The sequence below is a fragment of the Lineus longissimus genome, chromosome 3, assembly GCF_910592395.1.
Source record: "Lineus longissimus chromosome 3, tnLinLong1.2, whole genome shotgun sequence".
NCBI classification, from domain to species: domain Eukaryota; kingdom Metazoa; phylum Nemertea; class Pilidiophora; order Heteronemertea; family Lineidae; genus Lineus; species Lineus longissimus.
In genome coordinates, this window is record NC_088310.1 from 20,307,385 (window position 1) to 20,326,525 (window position 19,141).

At 39.5% G+C, this 19,141-nt stretch overlaps 2 protein-coding genes across 3 annotated transcripts; one reads left to right on the forward strand and one right to left on the reverse strand.

Annotated features, from left to right (window-relative positions):
• Positions 1-557: 557 nt before the first annotated feature.
• On the reverse strand, positions 558-12,262 carry LOC135484168 (spermatogenesis-associated protein 7 homolog). 2 transcript variants are annotated; one of them, XM_064765363.1, is made up of 10 exons: positions 12,113-12,262; positions 11,484-11,537; positions 11,048-11,137; positions 10,804-10,851; positions 10,333-10,478; positions 9,191-10,029; positions 7,869-7,916; positions 5,876-5,953; positions 4,811-4,868; positions 558-4,493 (listed from the first exon to the last, which is right to left on the reverse strand). In XM_064765363.1, the coding sequence occupies exons 1-10, from the start codon at positions 12,120-12,122 to the stop codon at positions 3,054-3,056; spliced, it is 2,811 nt and encodes a 936-aa protein (XP_064621433.1). In that variant the 5' UTR covers positions 12,123-12,262; the 3' UTR covers positions 558-3,053. The 2 variants fall into 2 exon arrangements, with proteins under 2 accessions (XP_064621433.1, XP_064621434.1); XM_064765364.1 differs by lacking the exon at positions 7,869-7,916.
• Positions 12,263-12,396: 134 nt separating this feature from the next.
• Positions 12,397-16,715, forward strand: LOC135485054 (MAP3K12-binding inhibitory protein 1-like). The gene is made up of 9 exons (XM_064766780.1): positions 12,397-12,483; positions 12,871-12,978; positions 13,073-13,222; positions 13,505-13,601; positions 15,031-15,102; positions 15,259-15,429; positions 15,750-15,853; positions 15,985-16,065; positions 16,374-16,715. The coding sequence occupies exons 1-9, from the start codon at positions 12,409-12,411 to the stop codon at positions 16,449-16,451; spliced, it is 936 nt and encodes a 311-aa protein (XP_064622850.1). The 5' UTR covers positions 12,397-12,408; the 3' UTR covers positions 16,452-16,715.
• Positions 16,716-19,141: the final 2,426 nt, after the last annotated feature.

The following is a 19,141-nucleotide window of genomic DNA, read 5'->3' on the forward strand; positions in this document are numbered from 1 at the left end:
AACAGCCATCACAGTGTAAATAGTCACATCCATTTGCCGTCTTCAATAATCAAGTATAGGACATTTGGATAACATCAAGGAAAAGGGTTTTACAGCGGACTATAGAAACAGAGGTACTACAAACCAGCCAAGGGTCTGATAGGCAGATGGTGTGTGGCACTGTGTCACTAACCAGCAGATGCATAAAAGAGGTGGACATGAGCGTTCACTGTGCATACCTCGCTTCTTGCTTAGAACAGATCTTGAGTGGCAGAGTTAGAGCATGGAGATCTGTAACATCTCCCTGGTCAGAGAAAACCAGTAAATTATGATCAACTGAAAAAGTTGACTGCAGGACAGAATTTGAATTGTCCTAAGATTGGGCACGACTTTGTCACAATAACTTGCTCGGGAGTATATAACAGGTCTTCAATGGCAGCTACCATAATATGTCACTGCCAACCCAAGTGCGACATCCTGCTCCAAGAGTATAGGTTTGCTGTGGCTGCAGAGATGCAGAATGGACATAGTCACAACCGGGGATACAAAGTACTGAAAAATATGAACAACAACTGATGTGTTAGACAAATAAATCTATACATTCTTCTTCTTTTAATACAGATTTACATAAGCATGTACATGTACAGAATTTTGGACATTAATGCAGCAGTGAGTGAATGGATAGAAATTTTGAACTATGTTTAGAAGACAGCAAACATTACTACCAGCTACTCGGGTTTTGCACAATCTCATACCTGACATATGTGTGTGATGTCTACTCGATGGGGTGTCCAAACACCAGATGATATTTTGTTCAAGGCTCTACTTTTCATATACAATCAAGCCTGATACATGTATGTACAACATTAAGTGAAAGGTAACCTGTGCAAGTCACTTTGTCCAACTACCTAAACTTGCTCATAATAATTTTGGCGGGTATACAGTTCATCTCTAATAATTGTCACAATCGAATCACAAGACCAAGAAACCTTAACTGGCTGAATCTTTGTTTTCTATTTTTTCAACTGGGGGTCTACCATCCTACATCCTCATAATACCAAAAGCATTTCAACAGGCAGTTTAAATATCAATCATTTAACCTTAAAATATTTTTTATATATAACCCTTTCAAATGTTTTGTTTAATCACATGAACCTTTCAAAGTATCACCTCTTAAAGATATTACTGATTTGTGACAGGATCTCTTCCCCCAACAGTAATCATGCTTTGCTGAAATATGGCAGGGAATCTTAATATTGATCAAAATTCCCTGATTAGGACGACAATCAGTCCTCTCATCACACAAACTGTTTTAACAAAATCTGACAAACAAGACCTAAGCTGTTAATTACACCATTGTTTCCAGGATGTTTGATGATTAAAGGTAATTTAGTGTTAAAAACAATTAGAAGTGTTACACACATTGTCTCCATGCATTCAACAGAACTATTTTCACTGTAACCACAACTATTGTATGTTAAGAGCCAGGTGTTAAGTCAAGTAGCACCCAACTGGCACAGCTGTTACATGGATTATGGTAAGCCTATTGCTAAGGGCCTAAATACTTGTGATGTATGCAATATATGCTTCCCGTCAGCAGAGCACTGGAAGCATGTGAACAGTAACATAAAAAGAAACCACCCTTTTGCTTGTTCAGCAATAGCAAAACTTCCACCAGTAAATTTTTAACAAAACTGACAACTCATCATGTACAAATGCAGAGCGATGATGTGCAAGGAAATGAGGAAAGTTTCAAAACAAGACAATTATTACATGTATAGATGGAAAGGACAGTAATGGATGAGACAGGGACGAGGATAAAATGTTCTCAAATACATGTTACACAAGAGCTTGACCCCATTCACACAATTCACACTGTCCCCAAAATAACAAACATACAAGCAGTACAATTCAAGGAAGACAATAGAACAAGTACAACTCATCAAGTTCTGTCATTTCACTACTTGGTCTTCAATCCCTAGAGGACGTGAATGGCATAACTACTATGACCCATGATAGGTCAGATGCTATGATATACAACTACACTACTGGTATCAATAAATAAAACAGTTATTACATCAAAATATTATATTGCTCTACAAAGACATAAATGAAATAATGATGCTTATTATCAAGAATTAATAAACATATGTCTTCATTAATTCTTGTTATTATGAGTAGGGTGAGTTGGTGCTAAAACTATCAATAAAACCATTGGACTATCACAGTAACAAGGCTCATAGCGTCTGGACGGAATAACATGAGCACCAACATTCACCATAAAATCTCAAAATAGTATCAAATAGCTATACACACAATCTCAATCTGGCCTGATTGAAGTAAAACACATATCTTCAGAAGGCAACACTATTTTTACAAACAGTGCATTATAGAAGACAAAACATTGACTTGTACTGTATTCCGTTTGTTCACTGGAAATATATGCTCTTGTATTGATCTGAACTGAAGCAAACAATTGGACACTGAAGTCATGAATAGACTTTACCCACTAATGTACATCTGATGACATGAACATCCATTATGTTGACAATCTCTATTGCTGTCATATGATAGAAAAAGTTGGCCTTATCACATTAATCGAGTCCATATCTGAGTAAACTGTGCTCAGGTACCCATGTGACAAGAAGTGCCCCACATACTTATCTGCACATGTCAATATTGTCTTCATTACAATCATAACAATCATAACTACAGTAGACCAAATCAATTTCCCAGACCTGTTCACAATACAAGTTCACCCAAAATCTTCTGATCTTAGTTTAAAGACAAAAACATTGCTATCCTTACCTAAAACTTTTATATCACAGCACAATAATATAGGTAAGGCTTATTGCTTTCACTTATTCACATTGCATGCCAGTAAGCTTACATTTACAATATTAAACGTGCAGTGTCACAATCGGCTACTGACCTGAGATTATCTTTCAATGAATGCTCATTATGACATTACTGTTAAACAACGAAAATCCACTTATAACAAAGATTTTGCAATCCTGATTAACCATAAATCGGTGACAGTTTATAACAAAACTGAACTGAGAACAAGTTGACTTTTAAAAATCGTCATCATCATCTCCATCATAATTTGCGGTTTTCTTGGAATATGATGGGACTGTTTTTTGTCCCTTTGGAGTCTCCTCCGGTTCGCTTTCAAGGGCAGCAGAGTTGTCAGAGAAGACACTATCATTTTCTACCTCGGCCTCAATGAAAGTGCGTATCGAGGCCTGTGAACCCTTAACAGATGCCACAGCAGTGTGTTCAGCAGCGTACGAATCTGACCTACCCTCAGCAGTACGGACAGAGGCATTATGTGGCCCATTTAGACTTTCCCTCGGAGATGGTTGGGCCCTTGCCCTCGGAGATGACCGAGGGCTTTCCTGCAGAGCTGAATGCATAGTATCGGCTGTGATGAATGTGGTTGAGCCCTCTAGACTTCCCTGCAAGGTACCAGATGAACCTTGTTCAGAAGCCAAGCCATCATGTGCATGATTGGAGGCCTTAACAGATGTAGTAGACCCCAGCTTAATACTACCCCTTGGGGACGCCAGCCTGTTCCCTTTCACTGACCCATTTTCGCTTGCCTCCCGATTACTTCTATGAGATTTAACGGAACCATGTGCACTCCCCCTAGGAGACCCAGGTGTTGACCCGCACACACTTCCTTTCAATGGTTCATTTTTCAAAGTGGCGTCACTCTTAACCGATGCAACATCAAACTTATCCTCTCTGTTATGTTCGCTCTCACCAAAGGCAGTAACATCTGTGAGAGTGGACATTTCCCCCGTAGTTCCCAGATCATCTGGCTTCTCTTCAATATGATGGGCTAATTCCCGCCTCCTAGCACGAGGATTAGCTGGAACAGTCTCTGCAAGTCTCTTGTGATCGCGTGAGCGAGGCTTTGGTTTGACAAGTGTCATATCCAACTGGCCTGGTTTCAGAGTCATTGTAAAGTTAGAGGCATTTTTCATCCACTTGTGTTCCTGTGGAAGGGAACGATTCGTACTCATTTCGTCCATGTTACTCGTCAAGCTTCCCTCTTGCTCCGACATCATCGAATTCTGCTCAGATTCTTGAACACTTTCCTCTTCATCGATGGCATCTGACAATATACCGTTTTTAGGCGGCGGATGCGGTCCATGATCAGGGGACATGGTCACACAAGGCGGTTGCGAGAAGTTCACCTGTTCCATTTTTCTTGAAATCGTTTCCTCAGCATGTTTGTTAGTCAAACCAGTGTCACCATTCATGCCACCGGGTGATCTGTAGTCAACTTCATCCTTAGCTCTCACAAACTTATGCCGTGTTTCCACTTGAGGTTGTACATGCCGTGCCTGTGCCCGAGGTTGTGGCTTCGGTGGCTCCGTGCTCGCATGGTAAATTTCATCCGACATTTTGACGTTACTTTTGAGGCCGAAGTCTTCCTCTCCTTCGCCATCAGATTCAGGAATGCCAAGGTCCTCACGAAGCTTGTCCAATAGGGCTCGCATTCGGCTCTGAAAACAGAGGAAGCCAAAATCCTATTAAACTGGATGAATGAAGGTAAAGAATTTAATTGATAAGTACTCTTTTACCCATTTCTGATGCTGTCATAATGCAGTCTCTCTTGACAACAGACCTTGGATTATCCAGGAAAGGAGTCAACTCTGGGTGTTCAATATTTACTTCAAAGCAAACAGCATGTGTTTCTTTTGCATTCCTTCAATAAAATCATTTCATGTTTTACCAGCATATACATCACAAATTCAACAACTCCAACCAAATCACATTTTGAAGTATTCACAAAGAAGTTCCGCTAACAGACCAAACTTACAATTTTCAGCTCATGTTTCTTCTCCTCTAAATGATGTCCAAACACCTGTTTTAGCACTCTGAAAGAATAACCAGAGATAAAAAGGAGGGCTCTAGGAAAATTCGTCCCCGGATAATTCGTCCCCGGAAAACTCGTCCCCGGAAAATTCGTCCCCGAGAAAATTCGTCCCTGGAAAATTCGTCCCCGAGGAAAATTCGTCCCCAGATAATTCGTCCCCGTGGATAATTCGTCCCTGGAAAATTCGTCCCCGGAATATACGTCCCCGAGGATAATTCGTCCCCGGAAAATTTAACAAAAGTTGAAAGTTTCTGACATTACTTTCTAGTAATAACTACTACCTACTCCTTTCGACTTTTCTCATTCAGTGTTATATCTCTATTTACTACCCTACTAGCTAGTTACCTACTCCACTTTTTTCATAGTAGGTAGAGGTAGGCAGGCGAAATAAATTTTTTTTTCTTCAAATAAGTATTTTTACTGGTCAGAATGAAAGAAAAGCTCTAAATTCTTCAATAAAATATTTTGCCTGCCTACCTCTACCTACTATAAAAATAGTGGGGTAGGTAACTAGCTAGTAGGGTAGTAAAGAGAGATATTACACTGAATGAGAAAAATCGAAAGTAGTAGTTACTACTACAGTCCATTCGACAAGACTTAAGGGTCTTAGAAAGTAAAGTCAGAAACTTTTAACTTTGTAAAATTTTCTGGGGACGAATTATTTTCGGGGACAAATTTTCCTAGGGGACGAATTATCCAGGGACGAATTTTCCTTGGGGACGAATTATCCGGGGACGAATTATCCTCGGGGACGAATTATCCGGGGACGAATTTTCCTAGGGGACGAATTATCCTCGGGGACGAACTATCCAGGGACGAATTTGCGGGGACGAATTTTCCGGGGACGAATTATCCGGGGACGAATTTTCCTGTAACCAAAAAGGAGAACTCCACAGAAATCACTCACAGTCAAAAGAAAGCGGTACTGCCATCGGACGGGGAGTTCTTACTTTTCTGGTAGTTCCAACTGAAAGTTGTCATTGCATCATAAAGCTCTTCAATTGTTACCTGTTTGTGAATATTCCCCTCTCAAGAACGTCGCTAGTGATGTCACTGACAAACTCCAAATACTTCAATTCTTCCTCTCTAGAAAGAAAAAAGGTGCAACAGTTAAAATTTCATAAGCGATTTTATGCTCCACCAGCACTCATTAATGCTTGAGACCTGAAAAATAAAGAAGTGTAATGATATGTGTTAGTCTGAACGCTATCTACCAATAACCAATGCCACTGGCAGCGTATGATTTCTTTGTCGAAGAGCAGAATCTTTTACAAACTTGGACAAAAACTAAACAATATCTACATCTCGAGGAATTCAATTATCTCAATGATATATGAACACTTTGTTCAGCATAGTAACACTGAGCTCAGATGATGTATTTGATGAAATATTACTAGTAGTACGGTACAACCACAAAATGTGAGGTTATTATTTTTTTACTAAAGACTAGTACAATAATACACCAAACTAAACATTAAGACACAGATAACTTTAGTCCAGTTAGCAGTCTTAAAGCTGGTACACATAATTGGTAATAAAATCATAGTCAATTCTTGTTAATTTGTCATAGCTGTGTTACCATCACCAGTGATTCTATGCTAAATGCCACTTCTACATGAATAATTTTAATTATCTCACTGAAGGCCTAGAGTCCATTTCTTGCAGCTTTCGATTAGTTATTAGTATCCAAATATGCTTCCACTTCCAGGTACATGCTGTAAATTTCGGGCAAAGTATCACAAGGCCAGGGGTGCATAACGCATCATGCAAATATCTTTAGAAAAATCGATCAGTTTTTATAAACTTTTTCTCCCTAAATACTGATTGATAAGGACAAGATAACCCTGTGCCTTCGCTCTAGGCAAAGTTCATTACACTACATCTACCATTTGTTTACACACAACATTTGGGATCGAGTGAGTTTCTTAATTGAAGGGGTGTACTACCAAATGGGAATTGGTTTTGAATGTTCTACACAAACTACAAAAACCAAATATCGGATCAAAATGAAAACTAAAATGGAAGGGGAAAAATAAAATGGAACACAATACTTAGATCTATTGGTCAAATCAAATGAAAACACTGCAGACTACATAATAATTCGCAAACAGCTTTTTCCCTCAAGGACTTTTTAGATTTGATTTTGACAGGATGAATCCAGTTTATTTCCAATCTCTTAGCTTTAGACACCTTTTACAGGTTTCAACCTCAGGTGCAACATTCTTGTATTGTAAATACTTAACGTTTCTAACATGTTCAATGGAATCTTTTGCTCAGATGATATTGCACAAACGCAGAACCAGTATCAACACAAAGTGAAGTAGTACGCCAATATCCATCTCTTCCAATCCAAATCCAAAGAAAAACCTCTTCATAGTTGTGTGGTAAGCCAACAAGTGCACCATGACACATCGTAGATGATTTCAATGTTGAATCATACTTTCAATGACCGAATCATATATTCAGTTTCACCTGCCAATCAAACTCACTGCTTGATGAAATTCAAGCATGCAGTACAATTAACACTATCCTCCTTCAGTCCTATAGGGTCCAAGCACTATCACCACAATTTGCATATGCATTGTGCATCACAGTCTATACTCTAGCAAGGTCAGATGGTTAAGAAATGAAACAATGAAAGAACATTCTGAAGACACACAGTTGTCAGACACGTAAGTTAAGTAAGTCAGATTGTGACAGTTACCACAGTCTATTTGAATATCAAATTCACTTGCACACACACCAACAGATGAGAACAGGACAGCCTGCTCAGATGGAAAAGACATGAAAGGTGAACAGAGACAGACTTGCATACAACAGAGGAGTTCATCAAGTCTGTTGTCCTGCAAGTTCAGCTTCAAAGTCTTTTAGTGAGCAAACCCCCACAGAATGTCCTTTCAAAGTTAATAAAGGCATTATTTGATGAGAAGTTATGTGGTGTTTACATCTGCGGTGAGTTTCAATCAATTAGGCTATGTCATGAGATGAATCGCATACTTACTCCGTGTCCACTTTTTGCATTGTATGAGACATGCCTAAAGAACGATGGCTGAAAGCACAATTTATCAAATACCTTCTTGTTAGGCACAACAAACCACACATTCAACGTTAAAAGGCTCAGTGGTTCAATGAGTGAATGACAAATGCCCAATTTAAACCAGAAACCAAGTTGGACACATCCTGTTTTATGCTGAACCACAGAGATGAGGGCAATAGTCTACTACAAAATCAATATGCAGAGACAATTTAAATCTTTTGCGATTCAGATCTGTGGCAGCTGCGATTATCACTGGATCAGGTGCCAGTTGACCAGATGAACCCAGGGCCAGAGTGTACACATGTACTGGCAGTAGCATCGCTAGTGAGGAGTAAGCAATCATACTTTGGCATTTTCCAGGTCAGCTGTTGGCAATATTCCAAAAACAAAGGTGTGTAAGGCTCTCACAGTCGCAAGTTGCAGAAAATGGATCACCGGTTTAAATTAGGATTTGTCGGAGAACAATTTGGTTAGTGCTGAATCAATTGTGGAAGACTTCGATATGGTTGGTCAACCCAGGTCAACCTTCAGACTAACCCTTCGTGAAGTTGTTTTTTTCTGAAAAAATGAATCATTAAATGAAGGAGATAAATCACCTGACCGTGGAATATGTACATCTACTGGACTGTACTTTCTAAGATATAAAGGACAACGAAAAAAGCTATGGCCTGGTACGGGTATAATATTGGAATTTAATTCTATTTTATCACAACAACTTTGAAGCAATTTTCAAATGTGTATGACAATAAATACTAAATTGACTGCACGATGGGTTGCATATCCTTAACACACATGCACCACAACATAACATTTTATGTATTTGCATGCTTACAAATAAGAATGAAACTTGGTCCTTCAGCACATGATAATTTTTTGTTCAAAGTCATAGTAAAAATGTGTGGTCTATATTTTTTCAAGGAAGACATACGCAGGTTGTTTTACCAAATGTGCAACAGGCTTGAAATATTACGAGACATACACTGTGGCACTCTGTGAATGTGTGGTCAGAATTGTTCTCCAAGACAAAGGGACTCTGACATATAAACTGGCTATAAAAGCCTTTTATGGGAGAGCTATTTTCTGTGTCTTTTTTTTGGAATTTTTTAAATATATTTCTCTCTGCTCTACGACCCCCTTGTCTTTCAAACATGACAAAAAGACAGAGCCAATTGCAGTCAAGGCTGCCATAGCAAGTAGTAGACAGGCATGTAAACGGTACATAAAGAAGTCAGAGTATCTTTGTGATGACCTTGTGGTTAACTAAGGTGCCTCATTTTCACTCTTACCTTGTTAATGCATCAGAAGCGGTGACAACTTCATTCGCACGCGTGCCACTCCTATATGTCCCGGTGCTCCTTAACGTACCGGAAGTACGTAAATCAGAAGTGCGTAAACCACCAGTGCGATCCAACCCAGCTGTATCATTCAAGCCACCAGTATGATTCAAGTTAGCAGAATGGTTCACGGTGGCCCTCTCCGCCTTCACTTCATCTTGACGAGTCGACCCAACACGGACCTGAGCCTTCTTTGCTTGTTCGTTAAGCCAAACCATGTGATCTTGATCCACACTGATATCAAGGCGAGGAATATTGGCGGACTTCTCACGGTGTGATGACAACTGATTGAAATCTTTACTCCTCAGGGGTTCAAAGGTCAAATCCTGAGTTGTCGCCATGGTATTCATGGTCTCCATCTTCTCAAACTTCTCCTCCTGTATTCCCTTGCTTCCACCCTTGCTGCTTGCGGAGCGCTTCTTTGGGGCATTGTAATACTTGAACTGGCTCAGTTTGGACTTGACATTTTTTGTATTCAGAGTTCTTGGTGTGAAGGGTTTGCCCTCTTTGAATTTGTGGGAGTGGTCATCCAGTAAATCACCCGCGACACACTTCCTGGGAGTAGCCACGTTAGGGTTTCCACTACCAGCTTTCATCGTGTCTGGAATCATGGACCTCATGGGCCGAGGACTCCTGTATGTGTTTGGATTGTTGTACGAGTCTGATACCATCTGATCCACAAATCTCATGTCTTCTGTGTTGGCCCGTTCGATGTAGATGTCCTGGCCAGGCTGGGAATGCTGCTGTGGAATAGTACTCTTTACAATTGCTCCAATCTCTGGTTCATCATTCTGCAATGCAAATGTAACAAAGGTTAATGGTAAAAGACCAATTAGATCTCGGAGACTAGTTCTTGGCTGATTTCACTGTGAATTTTGAACTGTAAAACGCTTAGTCTTAACTTCAGTCCCTCATTACAGGAAAGACTGGTTATGAAACCATTTTCTATTTCAACAATACGACTCTATCTATTGAACTTGACTTGACTCTTGACTTGGAATTGAAACATTCATCTGAGCTCAACAGCCACATTTGTGACATGGTTGTACCTAACTCTAACTGGCAGATGACAATTGCTTTCTGAATGGACTTACAAAATAGGCTTCATAGGCTTCTATCTGGTCTGCAATTGACCGACGTGAGGTAATGGACATCCTGGAGTTTGGACGAGAATTTTGGGCACTTCTACTTGGGACACCACCATTCTTCTTGGCATCATTCCTTCTAATGCGATCTCGAGCTGCAACCAGAGAAAACATCATTCACACTGGCTGTAATTGGCCACTATAAAGCAATTCCTTTTGAAAGAGGAATCCTATGTACCGTTTACACATGTTAAATAAAAGTATGAAGAAGAACCAATGTGTACCCTCTATTATACTTGAAAGTTCTGTCTCAAACTCAAATTTATTTGGAGAACTACACTTTTATATATTTATCGATAAGCGGACTTAAGGGTAGCTGAAAATTTATCAAAATTAAACAGCCAGTGAAAAGATTTCCACCTTTGAACTTGAAGCTTGGTATATACAGTGCTTTTTGTTCACCAACTGACTGATTCTTACTTTTGGTGCTTGATGTCCAAGCCTTCGGAGCTTTGTTATCAATCGCGGCTGGAAAGACAAAGAAGAACGTTTTGTTACAGCGGAAAGAAGTTCAAATGAACCAAATCAGGGTCACAATTATTGACGTCAACAGTGTCGGATCCCACAAATTCAACTGCAGTGATCAGTCGCATCATGAAGATTTATGGCCGCACTGTGAAAATTTAGTAATGACCAAAAGAGAGTCCCAAAAACAGCTACCTACGTTTTGCATTGTTGATCATCCTGTAGTGGGCATTTAAATGATCCATAACAATATACTGTGATGTCAGCTTGCTCGCCGTAGGGGACAGTGCTGAAAGGGAGAGTAACACATCCAGTTTAATTGTAAGAGAATTTCCTTACACACAAAAAGTCACCTACCACCTGATATTTAAATTGAATAAAGAGTCATCACAAAGTCAAAGGTGAGATATTTATGCATATCTTTAGATTTTACACTTGAAATTGAGTAACCTCTTTCCACCTAGAGTCAGGATATATTCTTTTTGTTCCCCAATGAAATATGGTTCCCAGACTGATTTCTTTTGAACAAATACTATTAGTAAGATGGGTGCAGATCAACTGCACCTAACAAGATATTTCACAGAGACATTTTGACTACAGACAACCCACACCATTCAAACTGCCAAGATACTTACGACTACTCCTGACCCCCAAATGACCCTTCAGATCTGGATAGGGGTTAGCACCACCTGAAATGGATCAGAAAAGTTTTAAAACTGGCAACTGATTTCAAGTCAAGAGCTTTAACCCAGGGGGCAATGGGGTCCTTACCAGATACACATGTGTCATGAACCCCCTTGGCCAGGAAAATGAACCAACAGGTTTTCATAGTAATAAAAAACGCCAGACAATTGCTTGACAGGCACTGTCTATATCTCCAGTCTTCGACAGCGAGGATGGATATAGGCCTACAGCAAATGATATTAGAAAGATACAACATCATCGATCATGGATCATTCATTGGCTTGTTATATGTTACGGTACCTGTCTGGCTCATCTCATGACAAGGTCGATTACAAATTGTCACAACAATATCATCCTCATTTATATTAGATTAGGCTCACATGCTGGCAATTAAATTCATTGAATCATAAATGTCAGTGTGAGTGTCAATGCACAGCATGCAGTCAGCACCAGCCATCCCTTGACCCTCGCATGTCATGGTATGCACCGCACAGCCTAAAAAAGCGACAGCGACAGACAGGGCGAGTACGAGTGCAAGCCATTTTCTTGATTATTTTACAGACGATATTTATTACTTTACCTCCTTTCATTGCAGCAGATGTTATTAACAATACAATCTACGAATCCCTAATTTTAAACTGACAACAAATAGAGAAGAAAGGTCTCTGGAATCAAAGCGAAAACAAGCAATGTTTAACAAGAAAATATTTTTTCCATAAAATGTGTCGCCATTTTGTTGCCAATACACTATCGCCCCATGAGCTTTACATAACGACGTCGGTCATTGGTCAAAATCGCCATTTCTTATCCAATGAAATGTTGTCTTTTAAAAACTTGCACCAGTTGTTTTCAAGGTTCGTCGATAGATGTCAGATCATGTCGGGACAAAAAGTTAAAAATTCGGACATTGCTAGCGATATTTTGAAGATATTGTGGGATTTTTTTGACCAGGTAACGCCTGAGATAGCCCAATGATATCATTCTGTCCTACAAACAGCCTTATATCTGAAGAAAATCATACAGATTTCTATATACAGTAGATTTTCGCACGGGTTTATTGTTGGGATTTTCGTACTTGGCAACGTATGGTGCTGCCACCTACAGAGTGTCTTCGAAAACTGAGGTGGTTGTGACAGGTTGTGACAGTGTTTTCCAATTGGCCTGCTCTTCGAAAACTGAGGTGGTTGTGACAGTCACAGTGTTCTCCAATAATCCTTCTCTCGTTTAGTTTATAGCATACTTTAAACATAGCAAATGTTGGCACAATTTGAAATACTCCTCATGACATTGCACGCATATTCATGCATATGTCATACTTCTGAAATTATGTCTTTTTAGGTGAAAATAGCTGATGGCCTGCCATCTTCTGAAGATGTCCAAATACCAAATGGCATGAGTTCACAGGCACTGACTAGTTATGTGGAGAGAGTGGTGAAACAGCTGCAGGTATGAATTGGGACAATTAATTAGCTGCCTTCCCACGTTTAGTTTTTCTCTGAAAAAGCCTTCTTTGATAATTAATCCTACTTTCATTTTACAGGATGTTCTCAAGACCTTGAAGGAAAGCCAGTCAAGCCAAACTCCAAAGAGCCATTGTGCTGGAAGAGACCATGTTGAAGAAAAAACAGAGGTTGAACAAAAGAGGTTGATTGATCCAAGTTTGGTGCAGGTCAGAGCTGATAAGTCAGAGGTAAGATTTCTGTTGTAAGTACATGTAGTACTTAGATGTAGTCCTCCAAGACTGCACTCTGTTTGTTGTCCAGGGCAAAAATGTGGATCAGAGACAACCTGAGCGGTCTTGATTAGATGATCAAAGAACCTCCAGGGAAGTATCAACTTGTATTCTAAAAGGGCTCATAGTCAAAGTGAACATTGTCTGTCAAATATACCAAACCTGATATCCTGTCACCAAGGTCGTTCAGAAGATGAATTTGATTACTAGGCAGTATCTCAGAAAACCTTTTTTTTCTAGATTGAACGGCGGATCACTGCATTTATTGAGAAAAAACAACAAGAGGTGGATGAAAACAACAAAAGGGACTTTTGTAGTGTCTTCTCCATTGATACTGGTGAGTAAGTTTTCCGCTCATGCCATCAATATTTTTTGGGTGGAAGTCTAGACTAAGTCTTGGATTCATTGATAAGAGGAAAAATCAGAACAACACGTTTTAATGTATTTCTTAAAACGAAGTGAAGTGATGAGGTTCTTTGGCTGCCATTTGTTTTGAAAGATTTGGATCAACTAACATTTTTATGCTTTTTACCAACTAGAAGTCTTCCAGCTCTTCATTTGGTAAGTCATGGTTGAGTTGCATCAAGAATTAACCAATCAGGGTGGAGATGAATTTGGCTCTCAAATGCCGGCAATCCTGTTATAGAGCACTGACATACTAATGGTATTTCCAACTCCGGCGGCACATGGTTTCAAAGACCAGGACTGCTCCCAGATTTGTACTCAGTTCCTTTTTCTCTCTGGATCATTAGGTCAATTGACCAAACCCCTACTCTCCAGTGCGTATCAGGTCCCTGAGGTAGGGCATCAGGTGTTTTATGACCCTCGGGAGTATATTTAGTGTCAAGTGGCATTTTACAAATAACTGTGTGTCTCTTTTTTTAAATATCAAGAAATTGATCCTTAATCGATATTTAATATATGCCAGTAGGCGACAAAAGTCTCAAGATGCAAGTCAGAATATTTTCACTGAACAAGAGTCACTTTAACAGAAAAAATTGGAGCTGTTTTCAGTACAAAACAAAGACCACTCCGGCTTGTTGATTGTTTGGCTAATGACTGTATATATACTATTTTTTTACAATTTCCACAGTGGCATCCGCTATAATTCCATCGTCAAATAGTACCTTGGCACCAATTTAATATCATTGAATAAGACATTAGTTCCTTTATAACTTTATAGCCATTGAACTTGAAAAAGTACCTTCAGAGCATGAGCACTATCAATCATCACAGCGATCCACGAAATTTTTATATGAGGTATTTAGATGTAATGTTGAACAAGAAGGACTTTAGAGACATGTGCTGAAACAGTCACTTCACACTTTGAAGTAGTAGAAAGTCAGACAAGGTGCAGCCATTTTGGTATCTCGGTCATTTCAATTTATTGATGAGAATGAAACGAGCAGATGTTCCAAATGAAAGTGCTAACATGTTGAAACCAGAAAAATACTAAGAATGCACATGAGTAATTACTCCCAAAGGACAACTTGGCTATTGGATTTCGGTGGCCAGGAGGATAATTCCATTGCACGCCACCAGGTGCTGCCACCTGTAGCAACACAAAAAAGCTGACCTCCATGATTTTGCTATTGTTGCAAGGCGGTTTTAGACATGGCTTACAAATATCATTTAAGCCTAAGGTTACATTGTTCTAGTGCACTGTTTATTGCAGTTTAGTGATTTTTCAATGATCCTGTGTGGAGAATTCAAGCTGGAAGCCATTTTGCTGTTCGAGTCTTACACTTATGCATTTTATCTTTCAGAGCCAGAAAACAGTTGTGCCCGAACTGATGCAGTTTTTATGGCAGGTTCCGAGGGCAAAGGCCATGTGAAAGGTGAGAAAATTTACAACTCTTAGGACTCATGCTTAAAATATTGTGTTTAAAGGTGAGGTCAACTAGTGTAGCTCTAATAATAAATATTTGGGCAAATTTAATTATGACATTAACTGGAAAAAAAGCTCATAGAATACACTGTATTGTTTCTTCCAGTTTCTCGGGTGGTAAACTCATGGGGCCCACAGACCCGCATGAATTATGACCTCAGCCTACAAGACCAGCCACCAAATCTTGGCACTGATCAGTCGTCTGCTACATTAACCAATGCCATTCATGACAGACTTCAAAACATGGAGAAACATCTCGGGATGAAAGTCAGACAAGGTAACTGTTTGCTGCTGGATTTTGATTTGAAAAAATTGAGCAAATGCTGTCAATCCCCCTTGTAGGTTTGGGTGAAAAAATTTCCATCATTGTGACAGTTACCCTTGGTAAGATAGTCAGCCTTTCCGTAAACAGTAATGATTTCTTCAGAGGCACTGATGATCACCGTACAAACAAGCAATTTAAATCTCCGCAACCTGCGATTATGCTATGTGTGACAAAAAGATCTCTTGTCTGGTATGTGAACCATCCTTTGATTACAATGTGCACTCCAGTTGATTTTATTACTTTTTCTGCACATTGTACCATTATTTTTTCAGACAACATGAATAATATATCAACGGCTGAATTATTTCAAAGGATCAAGGAGCTGGAAGAAAGAATTTTGTATTTGGAGAGTCTGTCCCCAGAATATTTTAATTCAGTGAGTAGCTTTCAGTTGAATACTTCTAAAATACATCAAAAACATACAAGCGAGCTTGTTGTACATATTTTTGATTACATCTAGCTCTGGCTAAGTCAATTCTTGCTCATGTCGTAGTCCTCTCTCCATAGATACCAGCTCCAAAGAAAGCCAAAAAGGATCCTTCGCCAGTGCCAAGCAGCCTCCACGATGGCACGACTCATATCTACAGGGTAGGTTGGAATTGTTCTGTAGTAATAGTTTGTGATGTATTGTTATTGGGTTGATTCACCGAAAGTGCAGGATAATGTCATGACAGTATAAGAAAACCTGTTGAGGACTTAGTGACTTACTATCGACTTTGGCGAAGTTGAAAGAGGGATTAACTCAGGTGGAGAATTATTGCCTAAGTCAGCTATTTACCATAAGAGACACCTGTGGTTAAAGTGCTTTACTCAATGTCCATCTCCTGGTGTATAGGAAGTTCAATGGAATAACTGCCTAGTCAAGCTTGTGACTCAGTTGATTTTCTATATTTCAGGGGTTATCGATGAGTGAGATAAATGAAAGGATCAGCAGTCTCCAGCAGAGTCTTCGACAGAAAGAGGGCTCTGATTGAAATTTGGCTCTGCCTTCCAAAAGATTGATTTATCATCCTATGTAAAAAGCTGCCATTTCGTTATGTTTGAGCAGCTGAGGTGGCACTTGTGATAGTTACAGAGTGCCAGTGTAGAGTGCACAACACGCAGTTTGCAGAATGTTAGTGTAATTTTGCCAATTCATCCAATGAACTGTCCTCCAAGAACAACGCAAACATCATGTATCTACATTGTTAACCTGAACAACCCTTGTTTATGTACTCCTCCTTTAAGTGCAAGAAAGAAGTTCATTTAAAATCATAAACTTGAGTATAATAAAAGTTAGTTACTTTAGTTACTTCATTATTCACCGGAAGGATGAACATACAAACCAATTCTCATATACCCAAGGAAGAAAATAGAACAGATTTTCATCATTAATCTGCTAAGTTCTGCAGTTAAAAAACCACTTGTTTGACTTCCTTGTAAGGTACGTTGACCAGCGTCCTCGAATACCAGAGTCAGTCTATGAGTCTATATATGCTCCTCCCCTGGCACATGTTACTGAGCTCTGTCATTAGTGCCGAGTGTTGCGCTGAAGTTGGGGATGATTGACCAGCTGTCTAGTTAAAAATCTTTATGGAATTGCCAATATCATAACCCGCTAATTAGCGGATAGCGAATCTGTTCCTTAGTTTGGGCGCAACCTTCGCGTTCTAACCATTGTTCGCATTTCCGAGATATTCGGAATGGCATACATTCTATCGGGTAAATCATCCGTCCATAATTCTCCTGCGTCCAGCCATCATTTTCCTCAAGGAGAGGTAACCAGTTAGAAATCACCCGTCAACTAAACATTCCACAGGTGTTGGTATTGTTGTTTGCGAAGAGAATTCTGCAAGCTAAACATTTAAGGTACATTGTATTTATTTATATTGTAAACAGTAAATTCCCCACATTTTCGTCGACGCAATATGTCCAAAATTTCATCATACCTCCAAGAGCCAAAAATTCCCAAATCGACGCAAAATGTTAAAACACTCGCTGACGCTTAATGTCCAAACTTTTTGACGCATAAAATATCCAGACTTTTCCCAGAACGCATAATTTACATGATAGCAAAGTCCGTTCGTATGTACTAGTGACACAGGAAAATAGAAATACAGTTAGTACAGTGCGGCATCATGCATGCAAATTTGTTGAAAGTTGGTAGCCTATTGGCCGGTTGGGATTAACATTGGATACTCAAACGACGATATGAGTGGCATCGGTCTCCCATTTTTCGCCGGACGCTCGTCGGGAGAAAGAGTCCAGCGCTGGGTTCGGACATGTCGGATGTACTATTAGCTCGTTAAATAGAGAGGTAATAAATCATTGGGATATGTCCACCACCGCAGGTCAATGGTAATGAATTCAAGGATAATGATAAGGAGCTTGACATTAGTTAAAAGTACAGTGTTTGATATATCGGGTGGCCCAGAAAAAGGAGTATACACGATACAGAAAACAAGATTTAGGGACCGTAATTCAGATTACAGTTTTCAACCATCACCCGCTTAATTATTTACCGCTATTTTCATATCTAAACTATATTTAAACCTCTCATTGTCACTGAATTTGGCAAAAATTCTTATAAAGGCACAACAATTTTTTCCTGTTTTTATAATAATGTGTCCACTAACAGAGCTGAAGAGCAACGCAGCTTGGGGATGATGCGTAATGCCATTTTTTCATCGTAAATTCCATTGCTGTGTACCTGTGATGGGTGAAATGTATCCCGCGAAAAATCTTACCCATCGTCAGTTCAGAGATTAGCGGCTATAGAGAAGATGATGGCCTTGGATTTTCCCACCCCCCCCCCCCCCATTAAAAACGTATAATGCGCTAAAACGAGACGTCATGTGTGTCAAAACACGTGGAGATCAACATTGACAAGTCGGGCATATACATGTACATGTACTTGTGGCGAATGTCCGCAAGTCATGATATATGGCTGCGACGTGCAGCTGCCAAGACAGTTTTAATCGGAATTCTAAGTACATAACATGTGTCAATAAGTTTTCTTAGCTTTTTATGTTTTATTATTTCTTGCGGTGCCCAGGAATGTGAGTTCGTTTATGAAAAGACGCGTGAGTGTCTTATGGCCGACTTCTTAAAAAATAACCTATTCGACCTAATTTATTGTGAGCTTGCCAGGCCCGCGTCCCTGATTTATTAGAGTTTATATAATAAGCTTTTATTTCGGAAATAAAAATCCAAATGTTGAAATGAAATGAAATAGAAACTATATAATACAAGTGAGTGTTGACCAGCAAACATGTCGGATAAATGTTCAATGTAAATTCGAGTTGAATAACAACTTAATAAATTGCCCCGAATATCTATAGTTTGCTTGACCTGTTTTGACAGTTGGGTCAAAGTTGTCTTTTCTTCTTTCGAATTCCCACATTTATAAGAGATATACGGGGTCATCTGTACTTTAAATATGGCATATTTACATATTATGATTATGATCCATTACCAATGATTATCCGCAAAATGCATTTGTGAACCTGAAATTGTATGTGAACGTCCTGTCGCCCGGGACCATTAAGGAAACACGATCATCAAGACGGCGAAATGGACTGTCTCGCCAAGACAGATTCGAGCCTTGGAATTCTAGGAGTTTTAGGCCGGTCAACATATTACGTGTGTTTGCCCTTGCCAATCTAGCCTATCGACCCATATGAAA